This window comes from Pseudochaenichthys georgianus, chromosome 1, assembly GCF_902827115.2.
Source record: "Pseudochaenichthys georgianus chromosome 1, fPseGeo1.2, whole genome shotgun sequence".
NCBI classification, from domain to species: domain Eukaryota; kingdom Metazoa; phylum Chordata; class Actinopteri; order Perciformes; family Channichthyidae; genus Pseudochaenichthys; species Pseudochaenichthys georgianus.
The window spans coordinates 26,977,232-27,003,502 of record NC_047503.1 but is presented as its reverse complement, the minus strand read 5'-3'; the positions used below and the strand labels follow the sequence as shown (position 1 = coordinate 27,003,502).

Here is a 26,271-nt window from a genome sequence, read left to right as displayed (position 1 = left end):
ACTGGTACATTTTTATATACAAAGCCATGTTAGGGAAACTTCCATCTTATATCTGCTCCCTGATCTCTCGGAGAATTGTAAGTGGCTACTGCCTGAGATCAAATGCTGTGGTTTTATTAAATGTGCCAACTGCTAGGACTGTCTTAAGTTAGCTTTCAGATGCGCAGCTCCTCTGTCTTGGAATAGTCTGCAAATTAAATGGAAACTGAACAATCTGGTGCCACTAAATGTTTTTAAAGCTCGGTTGGATGCTAGTCAATCAGAAGCTATTGGTACCTGCTTATGTGGATAATTATGTAAATGATGCTGTATGATGTCCTTTTGTTGTTCTATTTATGTTTTTATGTTTCATGTGGAACTACTTGAGCAGGTCTCCCTTGAAAAAGAGATCAATGATCTCAATGGGATTTATCTGTATAAATAAAGGTTTGAAATGAAATGAGATGAAAATTAATAACATAACTAATAATGTTCTCATTCATAACACTCCGTTCGATGTCTCACTATGGGATGCGCCTCATCGCGGAGCAAACAGAAGCATCAATCTCATTACGCCAATCCTGATTGGCCGGTGATTCTTGACGTCAACGTCAGGGGAAATCACCCCCTATAAGTAGCCTGCGCCACGACTCATGCGTCATTCAAACACCTCTTCTCGCTTCAGAGCACATCTCGAACGGTAGCCGGGCTAGCTTAACAGTCCACAGACTGAACCCAACTAATTTTCGGTCGACGGGCGTTAGCCGGCTACCCGATTCTCTCACAGAAGAGTATTATAGTCAACCTCGCCGTTCTTCCTCTTGAGTAAGGTAAGGTTTTGACTTCAAGTTAGCAACACACCAGTTGCTAACTTGTGTTTTTTCCCCTCACTACCGACACCACGGTAGCAAGGACACTTTTTTCTTCTCTCTTCCACGGAGGAGAAAAGGATTACAGGAATATTACCATACCAGGTAATATCCTTGAGAGAAAAAAGGCCCACGCTGTCCTTTTTTCCCCCGGATTAAAGACAGATCGGTAAAAAAAAAAAATTCTCGAACGTACTTGTCATGAGCGGACCCTCTCCACGCCTCACGGCGAACGAGATGGATGCCTCTCCCCCTCACACCAGAGGAGTCAGGAACTCGGAGGCTCGGCGCTGCAGTTGCGGGTTGAAAGTGTCAGGCACAGACTCACACCAGATCTGTTCGTCCTGCCTCGGGCTGGAACACGCCCAGGAGGCCATCGACAACCCCGGCTCGTGCGGGCATTGTGCCCGCCTCACCGTGAAGAGCCTCCACCGAAGGTTAGCGCAACAAGTTAACCTGTCGGGACGGGACCCCCTCATGTCCACTGATCCGCCGACCGGCAATCAAGACACGGGAACGTCTGCCGCAGAGATGGAGCCCCTCACTGCGGTCTGGGGCTCACCGACAGCGGCACCCGCAGAACCGGAATCCCGCGCCATATCAGGCCGAGATCCGGTGGCGGCAAGAAACGCGGGAACGGGGCCCCACGCTATACCAAGCTGGGGCTCCCGACTGGACCTCACCACGGTTTCACCCGCGGAAGATGTCCTGGAGTTAGACTGCATGCGATGGCTGCTCCCCCGGGCGACAGCACACCAGCTTCGCCCTGTCTCAGTATGGACCTACAAGCCGTGTGTCAGCGCGCTGCGGCCAAACTAGACATCCCATGGCCCGAAGTGGCCAAGGAGACCTCCAGGTCCCGTTACAAGGGAAAACTTTTTTCCCAAACAACGAGGGCAAAGAGGCAACTACTCCCGGTCTTCCCGGAGATGTTGGATGAGGTGTCGGTCTCGTGGAGAGACCGGCCCTTTAGCAACAAGGCCCCAATCCAGGGTGCCTCCTCCCTTGACTGTGACGATATGGAGAGGCTCGGCCTGCTCCACATACCACCTATGGAACCGCTGGTGGCAGCCCACCTCCTACCGAGGATGGGCCAGCCGCCAAGCAGGAACCCCACGCTGCCAGCAAAAACGGACCGATTCCAGTCTACCATGACGGAACGGGCCTACAGAGCCGCAGCGTTGTCCGCCAGGGCTCTGAACGTTTCCTCGATGCTAACCGCATACCAAGCGGAGCTCTGTGAGGATATGTCGAGCAATCCTGTACCGGCCACTCTGGACGAGATAGCCGCGGTCACAGACATTTGTCTCCGTGTCCAACGCTGCGCCGTCCAGGCCACGGGCAAGGTAATGGGGATCATGGTGGTTCAGGAAAGAGCTAGATGGCTCAACCTCACCAACCTCCCAGACCGGGAAAAGGAAGATGTGCTTGACATGCCCATCGTTCCCGAGGGGATTTTCGGCTCCGCTCTCGCTTCCATGCAAAGGAAGTGCGAGTCGAAAAAGAAGGAAGACGAGGCTCTCCACCTTTGTCTCCCTCGAAGGGTCCAGCCGCGGCCTTTGCAACGGCGGCCCTTCGCAACGGCGGCCCTTCGCCCACGCTGCACCGCGCTCTGCTGGGTTCAAAGTACCGGGACAGCAGAGGGCGCAGCCCGCCCCGAGTCCCCAGCCCAGGCAGGAGACGAGGGCGAGTTGGTCTAGAAAATCTCCGGCTCCGGCTGTAGCCCAGGCACAGCCGACCCAGAATTTCGGCCAGCAGGCGAGGAAGAAGAAGCGAGCGGCCTGACAGCCCCTCCTTCTCCCCTCCGTGACGGAGCTGGAAGTTCCTTCCCCGGCTCTAAATGTGTCCCCGCCGCCTCGAGATATGCCTCAACGCCATCCTCAAGTCCGCACAAGACACATGTCACATCGTTATTGTCTGAATAAACCATTTTCCGCTGACGCATCCAGGCTCCGGCCAAGGGCGCAGCCTAAAAAAATGAAAAGAAAGACAATAAACAGTCCGTTAACCATAAATCCCCTTCTGAGAGCAGCTACGGCCTCTCTCAAAAGGCGGATAATAAACGGGTCTGTGAAGGCACCACCGCCACGCGCATGCGCAGTGCCGGTTGGGGCTTTAAGGGCACTACCGCCACATGCGTACGCAGTGCCGGCTAGAGCTGTAAAGAACGGCCCGTCAATCCTTCCCCTTTCAAGAGCAGCTACAGCATCTCTCAAAGGACGGATTATTGACGGGTCCGTGAAGCCACCGCCACACACATGCGCAGTGCCGGCCAGGGCTTTAAGGGCACCACCGGCACGCGCAGGCGCAGTGCCGACTGGAGCCGTGAGGGCACCACCGGCACACACATGCGCTGTACCGGCTGGAGCTGTAAAGGCACCTCCGTCACGCACATGCGCAGTGCCGGTCGGAGCCATAAGAGTGACATCCCAGCTGGCTCTAAGGAGCATACAGCAGGAGATACTCACGATGTCTGCCTGGGCTTCTCAAAACAGTTATAATTTATCTGTTTTCACAAACCCAGTGAGAGTCAACCCACATTCTGGAGAGAAGAGTTCTCTCTCTCCCAGAAAGAAGGGTTTTATCTATAAAGCCGACCGAGCGGAGTCAGATTACGGAGGAGAATGTCCTCGTAAAGCACCCGCTCAACATGGGCCTCATAATAAAACTAAACCCCGAACGCCACGGCTTACGGAGAGTTTTGGTGATTATGAATTGCGTAGTGGCACTACACCCGACTTTTCCAGTGCGGGACGCGCCTACGGGTGCAGTCCTTTCACGGAAGGTGGTCACCACGGACGCAGGTCAGACGGGCTGACAGGGGACTTACGAAGGTCGCCCGGTGAGAGGTCTCTAGAACAGAGACTTCCAGCGGGCACGCGTAAATTACCCGGAGCTTTTAGCGGTGTTCCCCACCCAAAAATGCTTCCTGCCTTCTCTCAGAGGACTTCATGTCCCCGTGAGGACAGACAACACGATATCGTGGATGAACCGCCAGGGGAGTTTGCGTTGTCTCCAGTCACACACACTGGCACACAAACTGATCCCGTGGAGCGGCAGACGTCTCCTCTCTCTGAGAACGACACAAGTACCGGGGGTTACGCACCTAGGGACAGAATTACTGTCAAAGGGTGCACCACTCTATGCAGACTGGACTCCTCATCCAAGGATCGAGAGTCCGCTGTGGGTGCGTTACGGCGGAGCCGCGTTAAATCTGTTCGCAAGGGGAGAAAATGCTCAATGACAGCTGTTCTCTTTAATGCACGATTTAAACGCACCGTTAGGCGGGGACACACTCGTACACGATTAACCTCCGGGTCCTCTGTACACGTTCCCACCCCTGGTTCTGTTCCCCTTAACTCCGGCCAGAGTGAAAGAGCAACGCCACACATGTACTCTGATGTTTCCGCCCTAGCCCGCAATATACGGGCTGGCGGGGATATATCAGCTGTTGTGCGGGCAGCCGTGGCAGCCCCCACCACGCAGGGACAGATTGTCTCAGGCGGGGAGGGCGATCCTTCACCCACGCCCAGAGCACGGGGCACTATGGGCCTGACCCGTGAGTGGTACAATCTGAATACAGTGGGACTCCCTCAGAAGGTGATAAACACTATTCAGAGTGCGAGAGCTTCCTCCACCAGGTCTCTTTACGACTGTAAGTGGAGGGTGTTTGAGGAGTGGTGCCTTCAAGAAGGGCACATCTCTTTTCAATGTCCTGTCGGGGTGATTTTATCATTTCTATAGGACTTGATCGATAAACACAGAGCTTTTTCCACGATCAAGGTGTACCTGGCTGCTATTGCTGCATGCCATGTGGGCTTTGAGGGTAAGACGGCTAGCCAACATCCTTTGGTTTGCCGTTTTATGAAGGGAGCGCGCAGGCTCCTCCCTGTCTCCAGGTCGCTGGTGCCCTTATGGGACCTGGCAGTGGTTTTAAAAGGGCTCAAAATGACCCCATTTGAACCCCTGGAGGGAGCTGACATGAAACATCTGTCACTCAAGACAGTGCTGTTACTGGCCCTGGCATCCGCCAAGCGGGTCAGTGATATCCATGCACTGTCTGTTCATCCCTCATGCACTCAGTTCGCCCCAGGGCAAACGAGAGTGTTGTTGAAACCCAACTCTGCCTTTACACCAAAGGTGGTTGGTTCGTGTACCCCGATTGACATTGAGGCATTTCCTCCGCAGCTGGTTTCCTCCGGGGAGCAGCAGCAGGATTTATTGTGTCCAGTCCGGGCTTTGCACACATATATGGACAGATCAAAAGAGCTTCGTCTTAATGACCAACTCTTCGTGTCCTGGGCTAAACCTCACAAGGGTAAGCCTGTTACTAAGCAACGACTATCCCACTGGATCGTGGAGGCGATTGCTTTGGCCTATACGAGTCAGAATCTGCAAGCACCTTTGGGTCTGCGGGTTCACTCGACTCGGGGCCTGGCTACATCCTGGGCTTTGTTCAAGGGTGTTTCCATCCAGGATATCTGTGCGGCGGCAAGCTGGTCTTCGCCAATCACTTTTGTCCGCTTTTACAGACTGGACGTCTCCGCTCCAAGCGTGGCCCGAGCATCGGTGATCTTCGAGATAAGCTCGTCTGGCAATACGGGAGCTACAATATCCCATAGTGAGACATCGAACGGAGTGTTATGAATGAGAACTATAGGTTACTTACGTAACCCCAGCTCTCAGAGTAACATGAAGTGAGATGTCTCACCAGACGGCCCTCCTTGCTATGGTGAAGCGAGAAGAGGTGCTTATTTTGAATGACGCATGCGTCGTGGCGCAGGCTACTTATAGGGGGTGATTTCCCCTGACGTTGACGTCAAGAATCACCGGCCAATCAGGATTGGCGTAATGAGATTGATGCTTCTGTTTGCTCCGCGATGAGGCGCATCCCATAGTGAGACATCTCACTTCATGTTACTCTGAGAACTGGGGTTACGTAAGTAACCTATAGTTTTGTGAAGAAATACATTTAGCTGATTGTTTCCTAATTCTTACCTGGATGTATGCAGGATGAGGTTTATAGCTTGATAAAAGGATAATACATTATTATTTGTTGTCAAAGACTTAAACCAACTGACTTTAAACAAACAATTATTGCCTGTATATTCTCCATATTGTACGTCTGTTACATATCCACAATGTTAGACCTTAAAGAGCCTGCAGAATGAGCACAACATGTCTTGAGGATATCTGGCAAGCTTGATCTCTCATACTTCACTTGAATAACAGTTGCCGTTGCCAAATGCTATCAAATATGTATGTCAAGATTGTCATCCTTTTTTTCCAAAGTTATAGACCATGTGTTGAAGCTGTGATCCTCTTTTGTGATGGCACAAACAGATTAGGCCTTTAGGCAATAGCAGATGTCAACCCAGGTTATGTGCAAAGAACATCCTTACTTTAGAGCACAAAGGCTTACATGCAGAGTGACACACGCAAGTGCACACATTTAGCACTTTTCATTTAATATTCCAATTAAACTGTAGTTCATTCGCTGATGAAAGAGGATTCATGCTCAATTATAACTTAATGGCTTGGATATAACAGCGTGTTCAGGCCAACAGATTTATTTTTAGATGTTTTTCATTAGGTCAAATCTGTATATACAGTAGCCAAGCTACTGTATATACATGCAAAAACATCTTTCTATAAAACTGTCTTTTCACCAATTTAATATTCACATGCATGCTAATAAGCGCGCGCACACACGCATGCACGCGCACGCATGCAGGCGCGCACACACGACCACAGGGGAAATCCCGATTGATATCGAGGGAAATAAAAGCGCGCGCGGGTCGAACGACAGAGGGCGTGGGTGCGCTTGGAGCGGACGCGTACCGATTCCTCGAGAATGCTATACAGAGAGAGAGAGAGAGAGAGAGAGAGAGAGAGAGAGAGAGAGAGAGAGAGAGAGAGAGAGAGAGAGAGAGAGAGAGAGAGTTAGTCTGTCTTTGTTTACTCACTGACAGCCAACTGTTCACTAATAGCTTGTAGACACAACATAACTCTCTCTCGGTCAATAACATTATGGTGGGGGAACTCCCTGCTTTCTAGCCAGGCAGGGCGGCACAGTTGGTCCAGAGTGGAAATTAGAAATGCAGAGGCGGTCTACCAGAGCGGCAACGTGGAAGCCCCGGTAGTGTTCAATAGCAGCAGACCGATGCTGCATTGCGCTGCTCACCGAGCAGGTCGGTCCTCTGAGAGACAACATCCTCAGTGCGTGTGTAGCCTGTGAGCTGGAGAAATATACTTACTACACACAATATAGGCCTACTACACATATACATATACTTTAATTAGACTGCTTTGTATTTGTATGCATTATTTATTTATCACATAGTCCATTATAGTGCACCAGTAGTCTACAGTATAAATTACTGTACTTTCTCATTATGTCTGTGTAAAAATATATGTCTCTTTCCAAAAAAGAATGAATGAGTGCTTTTACACTTGCCCCAGCAAAAGAGCTGCAACAGCAGAAATATGACTTAGCACTGAGCTGACTTGTATTAGAGCGAGATCACTCTCTTTTATTCCCGTCTCTCTTTGTCCTTTGTAAGAATGTGTGAATAAAGACATTTTCCCACCAGGAGCTGTCAGCAGCCGGGACACCAAGCCATTTAATCTTCCTATATGACAGGGGGAGGTGAGGTCTGTCCTCGGTAACCGACATACACACACGGCGACCCAACACCGCCTCTGCTGCCTCTCCCGTTACAGCTCAGCGATCGAGTTACGCGGCCGGGGAAAATGTTGCAGTAGCAGAGAGAGAGAGAGAGAGAGAGAGAGAGAGAGAGAGAGAGAGAGAGAGAGAGAGAGAGAGAGAGAGAGAGAGAGAGAGAGAGAGAGAGAGAGAGAGAGAGAGAGAGAGAGAGAGAGAGAGAGAGAGAGAGACTGCAGCATCGCTTGAGACCGGCAGCAGCAGTCCCAAGCAGTGCAGGTGAGAGAAAAAAAGCCAGAGGAGGAGGAGGCGCATGTGGAGGAGAGATAGAGAATGCGGGACTCTTGGAAAAAGACGCATCTACTCTTGGTCCATCACGAGACATCCATCCCGGACACAAGCTGCATGGAATAAGCTTAATTGGAGATGATGTTGAAATCTCAATTTTAGCCCATCTAAAGAGGCTCTCCTTTTCAGTTTTATACGGAAAAACAACAATGAGAAACTCGCTCTGAAGCACTCTTGTCTTCATCATAACTTGCGTGAAGGAATCCGACTGCTTGGCACGTTGCTCCACTGCGGGGAAAAGAGGAAAACGCAGCTGGATCTCAAGGTAAGAGGAGATCCAGTAACAGCATCCCAAAGACTTTTCTCAAACTGATTTCAATTCCTCTTTTGCGGATGCGAGTTAATTTTCCTCGGCGTCCGGTGAGCTGAGCAGTGCTTTTTTTTCCTTTTGTGTGGTGCTGCATTGCAGTTTCTAACTGTGAAAACCGCGAGAAAAGCTGCTGTCCCTAATGTGACTGGAATAAAATAATTTACAAGAGGCATAATGAACTGATGTGATAAGCGACCTTGTCTGATCTCCGGTTTTACGGGAAAGAAAGACTGAAGTGGATTATTTAAAGGCTGATGAATTAGTTGTTTCTATTTCGCAGCAGCATGGATTTTTTTTGACATCTCTGTGGCGTGAACAGCCCAGCAAGACATCGAGAGTATTATTATAGAAGTTGAAAAAGCCCTGCTAGGTATAAGAGGAGGATAAAAGAAAGGAGCCTTAAGTGTGAGAGTGCGGAAGCTTTTCCCCGGACCTCAGGCGGCTGTCCGCAGAGCGGCAGGGGAAGGTAAGAAAGGATACATCAAACACCCACGCTGTGAACTACACCAGACCACAAAACAGCATTAAAGAAAAAACAAGCAGCAGCTCAGAGGCAGACAGTGGGACGGAGCGATGCGAGAGAAGGAAGGCGCCATGCAGAGGCTTGGTGCAGTGCACTCCTCCGCGGCGCAGGCTCTCAGCCTCGTGGTGTTAGTGCTGCAGCTGCTGACTCAGCTACCGGGTGGCGACTCAGCTCTCCGGTACCGAGTGGCGGAGGAGGGCCCATCTGACGTCAAGATTGGCAACGTGGCCGCCGACCTGGGGCTCACAGCAGGTACAGGAAGCGGGGACGTCACCTTCGCCTTGGAGAGTGGCTCAGAGTTTTTTAGGATTGATAATGTGACAGGTGAGCTGACAACTGGCCAAAAGCGCATCGACAGAGAGAAGCTCCCACAGTGCCAGATGATATTTGATGAAAATGAGTGTTTCTTGGACTTTGAGGTGTCAGTTATTGGACCACTGCAGAGCTGGGTAGACCTGTTTGAAGGTCGTGTTGTCATAACAGACATCAATGACAACACACCTTCTTTCCCCTCACCTGTTCTCCAGCTCTCAGTTGAGGAGAATCGCCCCATAGGAACTCTTTACCTGCTGCCCACAGCAACAGACAGGGATTTTGGCCGAAATGGAATTGACCGGTATGAGCTGATTCAAGATGGTGCTGCTGGGTCAAGTTCAACAAGACGCACAGCAGGAGGAAACCCCATTGCGAGAGTGGATGGAGGTGGCGACCGGAGGGGTAGAAGTGGAGATAATGGAGGAGGACCCCGGAGCACTGTGTTTGAACTACAAGTTGCAGACATACCAGATGGGGAAAAACAACCACAGCTAATTGTGAAAGGCACTTTGGATCGTGAGCAGAAAGACTCATATGAGCTCATCCTCAGGGTTCGAGATGGTGGAAACCCACCACGTTCCTCCCAAGCCTTACTTCGTGTGTCCATCAGTGATGTGAATGACAACAGCCCACAGTTTGAGAGGTCCACATATGAGGCAGAAATGGCAGAAAACGCTCCTCCAGGTACACCTGTCCTCCAGGTCAGAGCTTCAGACCGCGACATTGGAGTCAATGGGCAAGTTGAGTATGTCTTTGGAGCGGCCACTGAATCCGTCAGGCGACTCCTGCGGCTGGACGAGGCCACTGGATGGCTGAGCGTCCTTCACAGGATTGACAGGGAAGATGTGTCCCAACTGAGGTTCACAGTAACAGCCAGAGACCGAGGTCAGCCACCCCGCACTGACCGCACCACTGTCATCTTGGCTGTCCGGGACGAAAATGACAATGTCCCAGTGGTGGAGATCCGAAAGATTGGACGGATCCCTGTTAGAGATGGAGCAGCGTTAGTTCCAGAGAACGTTCTGGTGGACACACCAGTAGCTCTGGTACAGGTGTCAGACCGAGACCAGGGAGAGAATGGAGCTGTGACGTGCACAGTCGTAGGAGACGTCCCATTCACATTGAAGCCAGCTGGTGAAACAGCACTCCCACCCATGCCTGCAGATGAATCCTTTGACAGGTAAGCCAAAACAAAGGTAAACCTTACAGAAGGTTAGAGAAAGCCATTCCAAAGAATTTAATAAAAACAGACTGCTAGATACTGTAGAAATAAACCAGTCAATGTAATTTGGTTAACATTATGCAGTATGCACTTCTTCTCTCCAGGGAGTACAATAATGGTCAGGAATCATAAAGTAGTCATGAAGTAATGATGCATTTTATATACAGCATTATTGAATAACCTGAGGGGGGACAAAAACAACTAAATCACATTTGTATAATTATGTGCCATTAAGCACCTGATTCACATATACTAGAAATAATTAATTTAAAACTGGTTATTATTCATTAAGAAAAAAAAATGCATTAACATGTCATTTAGAAATGTGTCATTTGGTTATCTAATACACAGTCATTTATTCAGAGTTATTCAAGATCTATACATTGATTTGAAGATAGTTCCTGACTAATTTCTAAGAAATTTCTTTGTGAAGTGTTCATTTATGTTTTACTAAAACCTAATCATTTATATAAAGTATGTATATACATATATATTTTTAAATCAGCGAGTGGTTCTGTTTTTATTCCATAGGTTTTTTTAAGCTAAACAGCTGCTATAAGAATCCCGTCTATTTAGGGAAGAAAAACTATCATTTATATTTTGCACAGAGGATTTAGAGAAGAGTGAAGTGTTGTTTCATGCAGATGTTTTTCAAGTACTGCCTCTCATTTACAAAGTCTAGTAGTAGTTTGTGATACAATCAGTTAAGTTTGAGCATTCATTGAAGTCAAGGGTTTTAGACTTTCAGTAATACTATTACTGCAGTGCTGCTAATGTCAATGCTCTTCAGTCAATTGCAAATATATTTTCTAGAGGTATTGAATGAAGGAAAAGAGGAATATACTGTAGGGAAGGCCATTTCAGAATAACACTGCTATTCTTTATGACACCTATAAGGCTGGTTGTTGAGTTGACTGTAGGGTTGTCCTTCTCTGAGACGAAGTAATAATCATGAGAGGTCTTCAGCAAATCGATCAGTGGATTTAATTAAAGAATCAGTCACAGTTTCTCTAGAAATATTGTGTCTTTGCAGATAACTGCAGCCTTGGAGAAGGGTCTCTTAAAATGAAGTGTTTTAAAGACCAAAGCATAGTAGAGCTGAAATGATTAGATGATTTATAAATAAATTAACAGAAAAATATCTATATCGACTATTTTGACAATCAAACATTTCAGTTTTAAAACATATTTTAGGATGTCACCTTGGCCTCTGTGTGATTAAAACTGTGACTTAAAAGGGAAGAGCACTATTATTTTGTTTGGCTACTTTGAAATCAAGATCTGTGTTATTGTTTGTCTAGCATAGCAAGCACATTCATGACATTTGTTTTTTGATCATTTCCACAGGAATAAGAAAAAATACTTCCTTCATACTTCTGCCTTGCTGGACTATGAGGCCACCAAAGAGTACAGTGTTACCATTGTGGCAGTAGATTCTGGCAGCCCCAGTCTGTCAAGCAACAGTTCATTGATGGTGCGTGTAGTAGATATCAATGACCATGCCCCCATCTTTGCCCAGAGCGTTGTGGAAGTCCACTTTGCTGAGAACAACTCACCTGGTGAAAGAGTAGTCACAGTGTTAGCCTCAGATGCAGACAGCGGCAAGAATGCTGAGATGGCATACTCCCTGGACCCTGCTGGTAACGGGAAATTTTACATAGATGCAGATAATGGAGATATCCGTGCCACAGGGGTTCTTGACCGTGAGGAGCGAGAGAGGTATGAACTTCGAGTAATTGCCAAGGACAAGGGTACACCTTCACTGCAAGGCTCCGCAACAGTTGTTGTTCAGGTGACCGACCGCAACGACAATGCTCCAAAGTTTGTTCAGGAAATCTTTACATTCTACGTGAAAGAGAACCTGCTTGCCAACAGCCCGGTTGGCATGGTCACTGTGACAGATGCTGATGAAGGCGAGAATGCAGAACTTAGTCTGTTTGTAGAAATGGATGGAGTTGATGAGAAGAAGTCAGTAGAGAAGGTGGAAGGAGAAGATAGTGAGAAAGAGCAGGAAGACATATTTTCCATTGACAACAACACAGGAACTATCTTTTCTTCTGCATCGTTTGACCGTGAAAAGCTTTCCTCCTACACCTTCCGTGTCCGGGCTGTGGATGGAGGTGAGCCCCGGAAAACTGCCACCGCCACTGTCTCGCTCTTTGTGACAGATGAAAATGACAACGCCCCCTCAATCACCTCTCCATCCAATGAGTCCTACACTCTCCTTCCACCCGCCAGCAGTGCCCGTACCATAGTCAGGACTGTAACTGCCATAGACTCAGACACTGGCCCAAATGCAGACCTTAACTATGATCTGGTGGGGGGAAATCCCTTCCGACTGTTTGAGATTGGCCACACTAATGGAGTGATCACACTGGCAGAACCTCTGGAGCGGCGCCACAGAGGTCTGCACCGCCTGGTGATCCGGGTCAATGATAGTGGAGCGCCCTCCCTCTGTGCCACCACCCTGGTTCATGTCTTCATCAACGAGAGCTTGGCCAACGCAACCCTTGTGGATGCACAGGTAATTTTCAAATATATATTTACCAAACTGATTTCAGTAACAGCAAGTAAAGTATATCATAATACACTGAAAACACAGTGGATGAGGTAATAAAATCTACTCTGCTATTTTGGTGTGTGCAGACTACTATTGTTCTACTGAGTTGATAATGACAGCTCATAATGACAGTGATGATATTGTCCAATAATGGCCACTCTGATAACACATTACAAAGGAGGGAGGGTGGAAATTGCAACTGATTGTTGCTGCTTGAACTAAACTGGTAAGAAGATTATTTTCTTGATAGAATGAGATAAATGCACAATTTCTGCAGTATTCATAGTGTTGCAATTTTCTGCCCATTTTTGAGGAAATAATTGTGTCTATATTTATCCCAGATTCTCTTTTGAAGGCTATTGGCAATGCCTGCTTCTTTGTAGTTTGAATGTTCTTTGTCCAGAATGCATTCTTATAACGACTATGTGGTTAAAGTAACTGTTATTACTGAAGTGGTTCTTATTTTATGGTACATTGAACTCAGAGCTGAGAGCATTAGGTGTGTGTGCGTGCGTGCGTGCGTGCGTGCGTGCGTGCGTGCGTGTGTGTGTGTGTGTGTGTGTGTGTGTGTGTGAGAGAGAGAGAGAGACAGAAAGAAAGAGAGAGAGAAAGACAGAAAGACAGAGAGGGTGCGTGCATTAGGGGTGAGTGCATTAGAGAGGTAGAGAGAGAGAGGGAAGGATGGCCCTGTCCCAGTTTTGGCCTTTTAATACAGAGCAAGTTGGAGTATGTTCATTTGAATAGAAGTGTCTCTTTACTACAGGCCTGAATATTGATGAGTCTTCATTCTATCATGCAGCACTTTCTGAGCAGAACGGAAGTAGTCAAACTTAAAGGAAACTAACCGCAAACCACTATAAACTCTAAATGAATAATGTTTACAAGGGGAATAAAAGGGAATATGATATATGTGTCTGAACACAACCGCCATTATTGCATAAATCTGCGTGGTTTAGATTAGAGTTGGCTTGAAAGACCCACACTGAGACAAATACTTAATTGACTAGACTCAGAGACATTACAGAGATACCAGAAATAACACAAAGTCAAATGTTGTTATGCTGGAAGAAATCTTTGTCTCATTTCTGCCTTCAAATATTAAATCAAGTGAACTTTTGCTTAAAACTTGTTCCATTAAAGGAGACCTATCATGCTATATGTAAATGATATAGTGTATGACCATACCTATATAAGGTATATTTATACATTTTATTTTTCAAAATACCAAACAGATCATTTTTTAGACATGCCTCGTTTCGCTCATTTTCGCTTTATTCTAAGCCTGTCTTTGAAAATTCTGAGCAGCAGCTGACCACGCCCCCCTGCAGAAGAGCAGGCATGAGCCGGCGAGAGTCACGTTACCGTGCTTGCTGTGATTACGAGTGTGGAATAAACATGTCATCTCAGAGCAAAGCATGTGTTCAAGCATATTATCAATTTGATCCAGAAACTGACCCTGAAGCAGCGGAGGTTTTGGTGGAGGTGCAAAAATCTCGGTTGCAGCAGGACGTTTCTGAATGGTTAGCTGACAAGCTGTTGTCCCTATTTATTTTACTCTGTTACGATGCTTGCTCCTTATTCCGTTCATATTTTGGCTAATTAGCAAGAATGCAATGTGTGCAGTTTGTAACGCAAAAACAGCGATATATATATATATTTATAAAGGGAGACATTCATATTTTCAGCATATATACAATGGCCTCATTGCGTTTATTAATAGTTTACAGTCCTTTTCTTCCAACATCGTGCAACAACCGTTGGAAAGTTCAATAACTTAGGATGATAAAAAGTATAACTCCAACAACACCTCAGTTGTCAGCAATGTGTGTAGTTTCATGTGTTTTTAAAAGCTCAGTTATTGACTTCTTTGTGCAAATTGCGCCACGATGCCTTCTGAACGGAGAATGTGTGCTGCATGGAGATACCACAGGTAACATTTTTGACAGCTTTACTAAGTTGTCTGTTTAAATACATTTTTCACATGTCATTCAATATATGTTTATTATATGTGTCAAGACAGATGCAGTAACTTGAGGACTCTGTAACCTGTATGGTGGACCATCCTGGATTGGAGCCTGTGTGCCTAAATGTGTTCTCCCTGCAGAATGCATTGAATATTTACAGAGCTGAACATGGTGGACTACAGTTGAGGCAAATAGAGCAGTTAGTGGTTTGTTTGTTTGTTTGTTTTGACTGAAATTGTAAAACGAATGCTAATATTGTTCATGGAAATAAATACTGGTGTATATGGCTTTATGCAATCTTTCATTCTGTCATTGTACATGTACTATTATATTTTATTACATGGCTTAGTTGAATACTCGATTCTGATTGGTCAATTCAGAACACGTGACACGTTGTTAATACCGAACAGACAGACCGCTGTCAAGGACTTATTGACCGTTGTTAAGGACGCTCACATCTTCAGAAAGAAGTCCGGTCGATTGAACTATATACAGTTGGGCCAAAAAGCAAACTGCATGCAGTTTGCTTTTGGAACTGGGACAAGAAAAACTGCGGAGAAGTAACGGGGCAGAAACCCTCCTTTTTACGCAGCAGTCCAGACATAGACATCAAACGGCGACACATATTCAGTTGCCAGTTACTTTGTCATCATTAGGGCAGGGATATCTAGATACTTTCCAAGGTTTGACATCATGAATTGTGCTACTTTTAAAGCAAGGAGCGATGTTTTCAAATCTGTAATCAAAAATCTCCTCAAAAACGCAAGCAGGTCCTACCGTTGGCTTTTCAAACTGACAAGAGACGCTCTAACTGTTTTTCAAATGTAACAGTTTGAAAAGCAAGCAAACTGTCTGATTGTCTTTAGTTTTCCGCTGTCGTGTGATAGCAACATGGAGGATTTTAACATTCATTTTAATATATTTGAAGAGCACAGTAATTTGGAGTAATGGTTAGTGGCTGATGAGTCCCCAGTGAAGAAAAGAAAAAGACAAGAGGGACAAGAAAACAGCGGAGAAGTAACGGGCAGAAACCCTCCTTTTTACGCAGCGGTCCAGACATATACATCAAACGGCAAAACATACAGTGTGCAGTTACTTTGGCATCAGGGCAGGGATATCGAGATACTTTCCAAGGTTTGACATCATGAATTGTGCTACTTTTAAAGCAAGCAGCGATGTTTTCAAATCTGTAATCAGAAAGCTCCTCAAAAACGCTATCGAAGCAGTTCCTGCCGTTGCTACGTTAGTTCAAACAGTAACAACGGACTATTTTTCTTCGCGGATGCATGTCAATTTAAATCAATACAACTATTTTTTAAATCAATAAAATCATTTTCTAAATCCATAAAAGCATTTCAATTAATATTGGGAGTCATAACGTTACTTTGTTGAGAATGTGGCCATGTAATAAGCGGGATAATGTGCAGCGACTTGGTCATTATGGGGAAAAGAACACCTTCAGGCCGATCTAGATCCCTCCGCTTCGCGTCGGGCTCCTGATCAGCCTGTCGGTGTTCTTTTCCCCATAATGACCGCATCGCAGCACATTATCCCTTACATATACTACACAGCAATGGCATAACACACCCATGTGTACGACAAAAAGGTCCACACACACAACTTTATGCTTTTGAAATTAGAATATTCTTTACCCATCCAAACATGAATAATCACGACACATTTTGATTTCAACTCGGAACTTTATTGTCAAAATCAAAGGTTAAAAAAACCCATAAAAAAAACGAAATGTAGCCTAATTGTATTTTGTATAAATGACACTAAATATTTGTACAGAAGCTTTGTGAGCTGGTGCTGGGGCTTCCTTGGACGCAGGATCAGAGTGGTGATTCCGGCCTGCATTGTCCTCAGGATACGCAGGGAGTTTCCTGATCCGTGGAATGTCGATGTTGGGTTCAGACAGCAGCCAAATTGAACCGTGTAGCGATGACCTCCTCCCTGTCAGGTCGCTCATAATGGTGCAGGGTCCACAAAGACTTGGTCGAAGATGAGGTCCATCAAGTTGGCCACGTAGGGCTGTGCAATGGTAAAAAAAGCACAACAAAAAATGTGGTTTAGATTAGTATATGCATGAAAAAAACTGAAACTTCTTTCTAATTTTTTTATTTTATATTTGTAAATAGTTGTATAATAAATATTTTAAACACTTACGGAATGTGGGGTCAGTCTTTACTGGTTTTGCTCTGCATTCTCCCTTCCTGGCCTTTGGGAACTGCAGTTTATACAGAGGGTTTCCAGTGGATGTAGTGGCTTGTGCACGCTCAGCGTTTTCATTGTAGTGCAGGGCTGCCAGGTACAGTCTTTCATTTCCGCCATGATACAAAAAAATGTAAATAATAGCAAAGGATGTACAAATTGTCACTAATTAGTAAGTATGTGAGGTGCTGGCATGTAAAGAAGAACACATAGTTAGAACAAAATCATCTCAACTTAGTATTCAGGATGAGAAAATACTATTTGGATAAATATAGTCTGAAATCCCAAAAGATGGGGCTAAAACTCTCTATTTAGCAAAGCTCTTTGCTTAGCCTTTTCCAATCCGAGTTAGTTTTGAACCGTAACGTGCATGCTGTGTTTCTGACTCAATACAGGTGATGTGTTGGAGAGGGGCTGAGCTCAGTAGACTGACTGTAATGAGTGCTAGCCACTAATTAGCCTGTTGCTAGAGGTAAGGCCTTGTCAACAACAACAGACCAACGGGGCTTTAGCTCAGTTTTACTCGTGGTGTGTGTCCCCCCTCGCATACATACACAGTGTTGTATCCTAACACACCGCCATTTATATTCATGTGCGCAAACAAGTAAACACAAAAAAGCTTTTACATATAACGCTGCAACGGCATGTCTCATTAGCGTAGCGTAGCTTAGCTTACAGATCGATGATATCTGATCGTTCTTACAGACTACAATCACAAAAGCTTTTACATATAACGCTGGAAAAAACGGCATGTCTCATTAGCGTAGCGTAGCTTAGCTTACAGATCGATGATATCTGATCGTTCTTACAGACTACAATCACAAAAGCTTTTACATATAACGCTGGAAAACACGGCATGTCTCATTAGCGTAGCGTAGCTTAGCTTACAGATCGATGATATCTGATCGTTCTTACAGACTACAATCACAAAATCTTTTACATATAACGCTGGAAAAAACGGCACTTGCCTACAGAAGATTACGTTTGTTATTATAACTTACTCAATATGATTTTAGAGGATACAAAATACTAATAAATAGGAGAATAAATACTTGTGTTATCGCCTAGGGCGTGGCTTTACAGCCTTCACACAGATCGCCATTACGGCAGTATGTCTGAACATGTTAGCAAATGCCTGATAATTCAAATAAAAGACAAAGCAAAGACTGCGGAGCGTATAAAATAAAATGCTACAAAAATATATAAACACCTAACCGATTACTATTTGGGTTTGAGGCGACATTGATACGGCGAAGCTACATGCTACATGCTACAAGCTAGAGATAGCTTTATCAGGAAAAACACCGCTAAATAAAAACGTACAGCTTCAAAATTGGATGTGTCCTCACTGGCCTGGTCCCGGATGGTTGGTATTGATCCCGGGTTTAGCATTACTTTGGAGGCATATCCGTGTAGGACTTGAGACAAGTTCATAAACATGTCCGTCGTAAAATGTTTGGAACACACAAACAGAAATCTGCCGTGGTCTTCTGGCACATGTCCCTTGTAAATGAAGTCTAGCCACAGATTCATTTATTTTTCCACTGATGGCATTGCATGCAGTCCCCTGTCCCGAGTCTTGCCGCCAACAACAGCACAACGTTTAACTGGCTTAGACATCCTGGCAAGAGCAGGCAAAAACACAGATGTGGGTTGATTTAGCCTGCCGATAGCCTATATGCGAATGAGAGGTTTGGCAATGAACGTGGCCGTGGCTCATTCCCCTGATAGGTGGAGAGTTTGACCAATAAGCCGAGGACTTCTCTGTGACGTAGAAAAGTATTGAAATCTGGATCCGTTTTTTTCAGATCCGTTGCAGCCCCTTTTTTAGAGATTTGGCGAAGGAGGAAAATAGAGAGGGTTGTGTTTTTTGACACTTGGTGAGTTCCCTGGAACACCAGGGACACATATTCATGTATAAAAGACGTACAAAGGTGCATTTTGCATGATAGGTCCCCTTTAAGCTATAAATGCTGGCAGGTACCAATTCCTAAAACGTGGTCTCTTGTGTGGGCAAAGTCATTAGTATTGACTAATAATTAAATTGCCTGAGTACCTCGTGTTTACAGTGCTTGCACTAAAACCAACAGCCTGTGGTTTAAACCCCCTCTTGAAACATGGTTTAGAAGACATTCTCATTTTTTTCTGAGGAAAAGGTGACTTCAACTGTCAGGTCTGTGCATGTTTCATGAAGTAAACAGTGTGAGCTAAAGTTAGCTCTGAGACATTCGAGAGAAAAAAACAGTCAGACTGATAAGAAGCAGAAATCTACAATAACACTGTGCTGTGTGAGCCTCTTGAGTTCTTGGTATCCTTGTTTGGAATTAAACTAAATCCTAATCCTGTGTTTTTGGACAGAGAAAAACACATCCTATATAATTACATCCTGAGTGTTTATGGAGGATACAACTTGGTGTTGAATCAAGTGAGAACAAATAGAAGCTGTCGTATTTGAGCCATAGCCAGTATGTAGAACACCTTGTGAATGTAACACTGTCACTTAAGAGCAGAATGAAAAGTACAAATTGAACAATCAAGGGGGTGAGGATTAGAACAGAGCACTTGGTAAGCGGGGGAACAATGGTGTTGACAGGTTGAATTAACGGCAATGTGCCTAAATGACCGGGGCCATTGAATTGAACAAAAGGGTGTAATATGTCCAAGCCAGTATAAAAGGTGTCTTTGATTACAATATGCATAGTTTAGTTTGATTGTAGGGAGGAACTTGGCGCAGTAATTGAGTAGAAGTCATTGAAGAGAGAATACCTCCATCTCATAATGAAGTCAAACTGAGCAGTGGATGGATGCCAGATGTAATTAGGGAAGGAAAACGTCTGCTACTGCTGCAGCACCGCGGCACAAAATGACTCCGGTCTTTTCCATCCAACAATACTGGGTGAACAACATGTTGGATAATGAGCCACAATATGATACCTCAGAGTTTAGGCTGGAGGAAGAAGGAAACAGAAACAGTTGATGTCAATTGGAAAACTTAAAGGACTTTGTACACCATAAATACACTGTACTGTGAATCTGATTAAAGCGCTTAATGGTGATTAAAATATTCCCTTTCTTACAGTTGGTATTTCAAGAGTTTTCTTATCTTGAGATACTGAATAATGTGCTGCTTATTTTTAAATATGCACAGACAGCTTTTTAGGAATTTGAGTAATAGATAATTACTTAACTGCAGCTTTCTGTTGTCGCGCTGAGCTGTGAATACATTGAGGAACAACTAGGATCAGTCACTCGGGTCAATAATGTGGTCAGGGAAGAACTCCTTGTATTGGTCGCTGCATTGGCATCTTCAGTGACATGCAGATAAGGGAGCCCTTGGAGAGCTGAGCAGATAGATGGTGGTGTTAAGCCGAACCGGAACAAAGCTCATGCAGCAGAATGGAAGATTCCTCTGAGAGTTAGGGATGCTTCAGAGGGATGCACTCGAACACGGCCGTAGAGTTGGCTGCTCAGTTTTCTGGCTGAACACTTAACTGTCTTGTGTGGGCCTATACACACATTCAGTATACAGACCTGCAAGTGGACAGCTAAACATAGCTTGCACTCAGCATCTGACGTATTGACTAACATCCATAAACCTTTCACTTTCTAAAGCTTCTCTTTGTCACATCCGACTGCACACACACTCCCAAAAAACACACACAAACTGGGTTTTACATTCAGATAGTATATGCAGTTGTGACACTGCATTTTGGTATTTTCTTTCTCCGTTTTGCACACACAACAAATTCAACAATATGGCAGACAGTGCAGGGATGCGCAAAGCCAGAGAGATGCCAAGCAGAATGAGAATGGTAAGGAATACTGCAGGCAAAGGAAGAACAATGGGACTGAGGGGAGAGCGGAGCCTGGTGGCGAGGCCCTCTGCAGTGGAAGCAGAATAAGGGAATAAAAGCAACACAACTGACTGAAAAAACAAGGAAACTTAACCCGGAGATGGAGGGTGTTAAAACAATGAAATATCACACTGTCCATAGCGGGGCTCTGCAATACTGAATAATGAGGCTCCATACGAGTAAGCCTAATAATATTCTTTTGATAAGGTTATAATCAAGTTGAACAGTCAGTAGTGTGAGCAGCTCTTTATTACTCCAATACTCTCTGTTATATTTTATTTGGCTATTGCAAACCATAGGGTCAATATGACTTCTCTCTCACCTTCACTCTCGGTCCCTTCCCCCGTTCATTCCTGCAAGACTTATTACCCACCATTCTTAAGGCAGCAGGGATTACACGGGTATATAATTTACAGCTTTGACAGGCCAAAGGAATTGTCGTTTGAGCTCCGAGACGAGGTGTCAGGGCTGCAGAATGAGTTGTCTCAGTAATGGACAGATTACACACTGTGTGGGCTTGTGTAGGTGCATGCATATACATTTCAGTTTGTCTATGTGTGTGTGTTTCAGCACTATGTCTGTTTGTAATAATTCTCCTGACATAGTTGCAATGTATTGATTTAGATATATTCAGATTCATGACCCTGCCCCATATTACCAGCAGCAGGGCTCCACAGTTTAGAACTCCACAGCCTCATTGTCTCCTGTAGAGCAAGACTCCATAAGCAGTAATGGCTGTGTTTTGGCTTCCGCATAACCCACTTTCTTTTAATGATCCTTTTATTAGTGTACTGGCTCAGAGAGTGTGTGTGCATGCAAACATTTACTCAGCTTTGTATTTTTTTTATATAATGGAAGATCGTTTCTATGTCTATCTTAAACCCTAATACAACATTTTAAAGTGTAAAATATTTTGGTCAAAAGGAAAAATCGGCGATTAGCCTTTTAACAGTTAAAACTATTTTGCTTATCCGCCAACAACCTTAAGACAAAAAAATTTGCTCTAAAAACCAAGATTTACAGTATCACTCTGTCTATCCATCCATTTTCACAGCAAAACATTGTGACAGCAAATCCTTAACAAATCCACGCCTACGCTATCATTTACAAAAGGGACATTGTTCATTGAAGAGACAGTAGATGGCTTTATTTCAAATGTTTTAACTGTTTCTCCTACTTCTCTTCCAACTGTCCCTGACCTAAAGTTTCCTTTTGTTCTTTTAATCAGCTTTAAACAGCATAATCCCAGGCCGAATTTCCTGTACCAATGCTGATGATATGATCACAAATGGAAAATTACATGCACTTGAAATGTTGCAACTGGGAAGCAAGAGCAATTATATATTTAGTGACATGCTATGTCTCTGGGAATAATAGAGAAGCTACCCCACTAAAACCCAGTGATGAGTTTAATTAAGTGGAAGATGCTGTTTGATGTCTCTCTGTGGTTCACTCCCACTGTGTCATCTTTTACAGTTGTTATTTGGGACTTTTTTTCTCATCGACCATGTGTCTCTTCTTGTTGCTTTCCCTCCTTTACTCTACATCTTCTGTCTCTTGTGTTCCTCTCCTCTTTATCTCTCAACCCAGGTGGCCCGCAGTTTGATGGCTCCACTGTCACTGGACATCGCGGGGGACCCAGACAGCGACCGTGCATTAGGGAAACAGCGCCTGAGCGTAGCTATTGGTGTCCTGGCGGGGGCCGCGGCGGTCATCCTGGTGATCCTACTTGTAGTCACAGCTCGGCAGTGTGGAGCTCAGGGCAAAAATGGCTACGAGGCCGGTAAGAAGGAGCCAGAGGAGGACTTCTTCAGTCCTCCAGGAGCTCAACCACAAGCTGGCCACATCAGGGGATCAGACCGGGGACGCAAACCACGGCGGGACAAACGCAACGGAAGTGGCACCAATGTAGCGGTGGGAGGAGGGAAAGCAGACAGATCCCTCTACAGCGGTATTGTTACAGTCAATGGGCTGCGCCGCCATGCAAATGACGACGATGAGGAGGATCTGAGCAGTGCGAGTGAACGCCTCGCAGCACGCTACTGCGCTATGGACGGTGACCCCGGAAGCCCACGGATGAGCGGTGGCATGAGGCACCAGTCGAGCCCAGATCTGGCCAGGCACTACAAATCCAGCTCACCTCTACCTGCAGTGAATCTACAGCCCCACTCCCCCCCAGCTGAAGGAAAGAAGCACCAGGCGGTCCAGGACCTGCCTCCCTCCAACACCTTTGTGGGCAGTGGGGGTTGTGTGGGGAGCGCCGGATCCAGCAGCAGCAGCAGTGGGGGCAGTGGCAACGCAGATGCTATGTCCCTGGGATCTGACCAGTGCTCAGATTACGGCTGCCAGACTGGGAACAAGTACAGCAAACAGGTAGGAGCTCTGGGAAGGGAACTGGGATGACTTTATCTCAATGGTTTCTCAATTCTGTTTTGATGAATAAGGAAGGGAACTCTTATATCAGTCAGCTCTTTCTAACACTTTGTCCACTTCAACTCCCGATCTATGTCAACTTCTATTACTCCCCGGCCTCCCCTTTTATTATTCACACATTTGCTGACATACTGTACTCGACCGCACACCCCGTTGCGAACGTCTAAACACCATATTATCTCCACAAAACAGCTGACAGAGTATGCCCACACACTCGTGTTTCTGTGTCAGCACCCTAAGCCTGTGAGCAGTGTGACGGTCCCCTGTTGTCAGAGCATGTGTGTGCTCCGTGTCAAACATCAGCCCAGTTTAGCAAGATCTAATGCAGGGTACATGAGTCAACCCCCCCTATTGCAGCTGTACAATATGTGGATGTGCATTTGTGTACATGCATGACTGTGTGTGCGTGCATTTCACATGCTGTGTGTAAAAACCCCTGAGGAGTTCAGATGGAGTAAGGACACAGAGGGTGTGGGCGAATAGTTGCTTCCCACAGGGTAATTGGTCATTTCGTGTTTCTGTTTCCCTTGTCAAGCTGTTATCTGTCTTCCATTTAGTATATATGTTTATTCCGTAAACAATATTAGTTAAACTGATAATGGATCCACTTGCGTTGGTGTTTGCTTCAAGAAAATGCAGTTAAAAGCTGAAGTCCTGCCGGCAAATAAATACCGCATAGAGACGGTCACTCACCCCTCCACCCACATACACACACCAACACACGCAGGAACCATCTATCATCTTAGACACACTGACACAGCAGGGTCTCCCTAGTCTGTGGCGAGTGCTCCCACGAGTGATGTTTGAGTGACAGCTAACCCTTCTTAAAGGGGCGGTGTCTAATTTCCTTGACAGACAGCTCTACATTTATCCTCCCTGTGGTGAAAAAGTGCTGATGTGGTCATTAAAAAGGAAGGAGAGGAGCTTCTTAGGCTAATCAATTCATACATGGGCTCTCTGATCCTACTCAACACACACACACACACAGGAACACGCACGCATCTGAACACACATACACACACACACATACACACACACACACACACACACACACACACACACACACACACACACACACACACACACACACACACACACACACACACACACACACACACTCCGGAGGTTAATCCATTACGGAGTCAATCCTCTTAATCTGCCATTCCCAGGGAAAGAAAATGCTTACTGGGATAGTTTGGTGTTCATGCTTACGTGCACTCAAAACATGCCAGCACACATACAGAGACACAGCTGACAGCGTAATGAATTATTGATTGTTTGGGTTAATTAACTCCTCTGCTGCAGTGAAGTGTGCCCCCCCCCCCCCTCCCTAAAAAGAAGTGGTTAATGCCCGCTCTGATTTATGTGTATGTCCGTGCAAGCGTCTTAGACTTTGGGTGCTCGTGCGTGGCTGTGTTCACGTACGTGTCAAAATGTGTTAACTCCAACAGTTTGGCGACATGAGCAGGTTTATGTTGGTGGGTGCCTGTCACTGAGCTTGAGGGACTGCTTATTTCATGATGGCATATGCATTTATGCATTTTATATGTGAGTGCAAGTGAGAGATAGACTCAGGGAGTAATATGTGGCGAGTTTGTGCCAAATGTAGGAACTGGGATGCTGACAGAATTTGGAATAGCATTAGATCATGAGTGGGAGAGAATTATTGGAGGTGAGGTGGGTAAAAAAAGATGGAGTAAACGAGAAGGGCGGGGCGGCGAGGCGATGCAAACTTCAAGCTCCTTTACTGGGTCACTGAGAACTCCAAACTGTTCATCCCAAGTCAGCATATCATCAGACCAAGTAGGTTACTCCCAGTAGGAACAAATGAATACAAGAAAAAAAAACTAGACTTAATGGATGAAAGGAAAGATTGCATTAAAGTGGCTACAGATTAAAAAGAAATCTTCAATCAACAGTTTCTATTGAAAAAAAGAGAGGGAGAAGAGAGGGACACAAAAGAATATCCACATCATGGGTACTAATAAATATAAACACGAAGAGGAGAAAAGGGGACATGTACTTAAGAGAGGAGCAGAAGAATTGAGTGAAGCATGGGCACCTTCTTTTATTTTCATAGATTAATCATATGATGTATGTTATAGGATCATTGCCTCATTTTTGGTAATAAAATAAGAGCCAATCTCAGTGAGAATTATTGTACTGTATGTTGCGCTGGTCCCCGGTTGAATTGGAAAATCCAGAAGTGTTACTAAATGAAGAGCCGTTAGGGAGCAGGAGGAGCCGGCTGTTATTGCTGAGCTGAAATGATCTAGCTCACAAAGAATTGTGAAAAAAGAGTTCCGTAAGATTATGTGTGGCATAAAAATAAACATATAGTCTAAAAAAACAAAATTAAAATGTTGGTCGTTACCAAAAATATATTGAGGTTGTCCTACTGCTGGTGGAGAAAGAGGAGAAGGTTGGAGTATGTTCTTCCAAGTGGGGAGAGGCAGGGAGTTGGAGAGTGAGATAGAGAGCGGTCTGGTTTGGGTGGCAGCCAGAGAGTGAGAGTGGACCGCTGAGATGTGGGTCATCAGGATACCCATTGGCATCAGGACACATTAATGATCACAGCAGTCACATGGCACTGCAGTCAATATGGACAAAGTGGCCTCCTTCTACCATCTAACCACCACCACACACACATAACACACACTCTACCACAGAACAGCTATTCCTGTCTGTTGTCCTCAATCAACAAACAAAGGTCATTGTGGTTGTTTGATCTCCGAATGTGGTGTTACCGTTTTGTAAGTTTCCTTTCTCTTTAATGGAGTGTTCTAATCAGCACCTTGTTCTGTTTTTTCCTTTTTTACCTCTCAGTTTGACTCTCACCCTTTGTTCCTCTTCTGTCGCTCTCCCACTTTCTTTGCCATATGCGTAGCCATAAACGTTAAACCTCCGAGTCTTCTGTGCGCCTCACTGACCTCTGAGAATGAATCGACTCAGCGTTTTCACTAGTGTCACTTCTTCTTTTACTGTAGTGTGCACTTTCTCTCTCTGGACCCAGCTT

General features: G+C 45.4%; 1 protein-coding gene and 1 long non-coding RNA gene across 2 annotated transcripts in view; both read left to right on the top strand.

The window, feature by feature from the left end:
* The first annotated feature begins 7,765 nt into the window (after positions 1–7,765).
* pcdh7a (protocadherin 7a) overlaps positions 7,766–26,271 on the top strand; it is a 46,118-nt gene continuing 27,612 nt past the window's right edge. Inside the window, exons 1-3 of the mRNA XM_034081271.1 lie at positions 7,766–10,188; positions 11,578–12,754; positions 22,413–23,195. Coding sequence (XP_033937162.1) covers positions 8,744–10,188; positions 11,578–12,754; positions 22,413–23,195 — 3,405 coding nt within the window. The 5' untranslated portion in view covers positions 7,766–8,743. The remainder of the gene's footprint in view (positions 10,189–11,577; positions 12,755–22,412; positions 23,196–26,271) is intronic.
* LOC139433723 (uncharacterized) lies at positions 12,787–15,046 on the top strand. The gene is made up of 2 exons (XR_011643117.1): positions 12,787–14,720; positions 14,811–15,046. It is a non-coding gene; the product is annotated as an uncharacterized lncRNA (long non-coding RNA).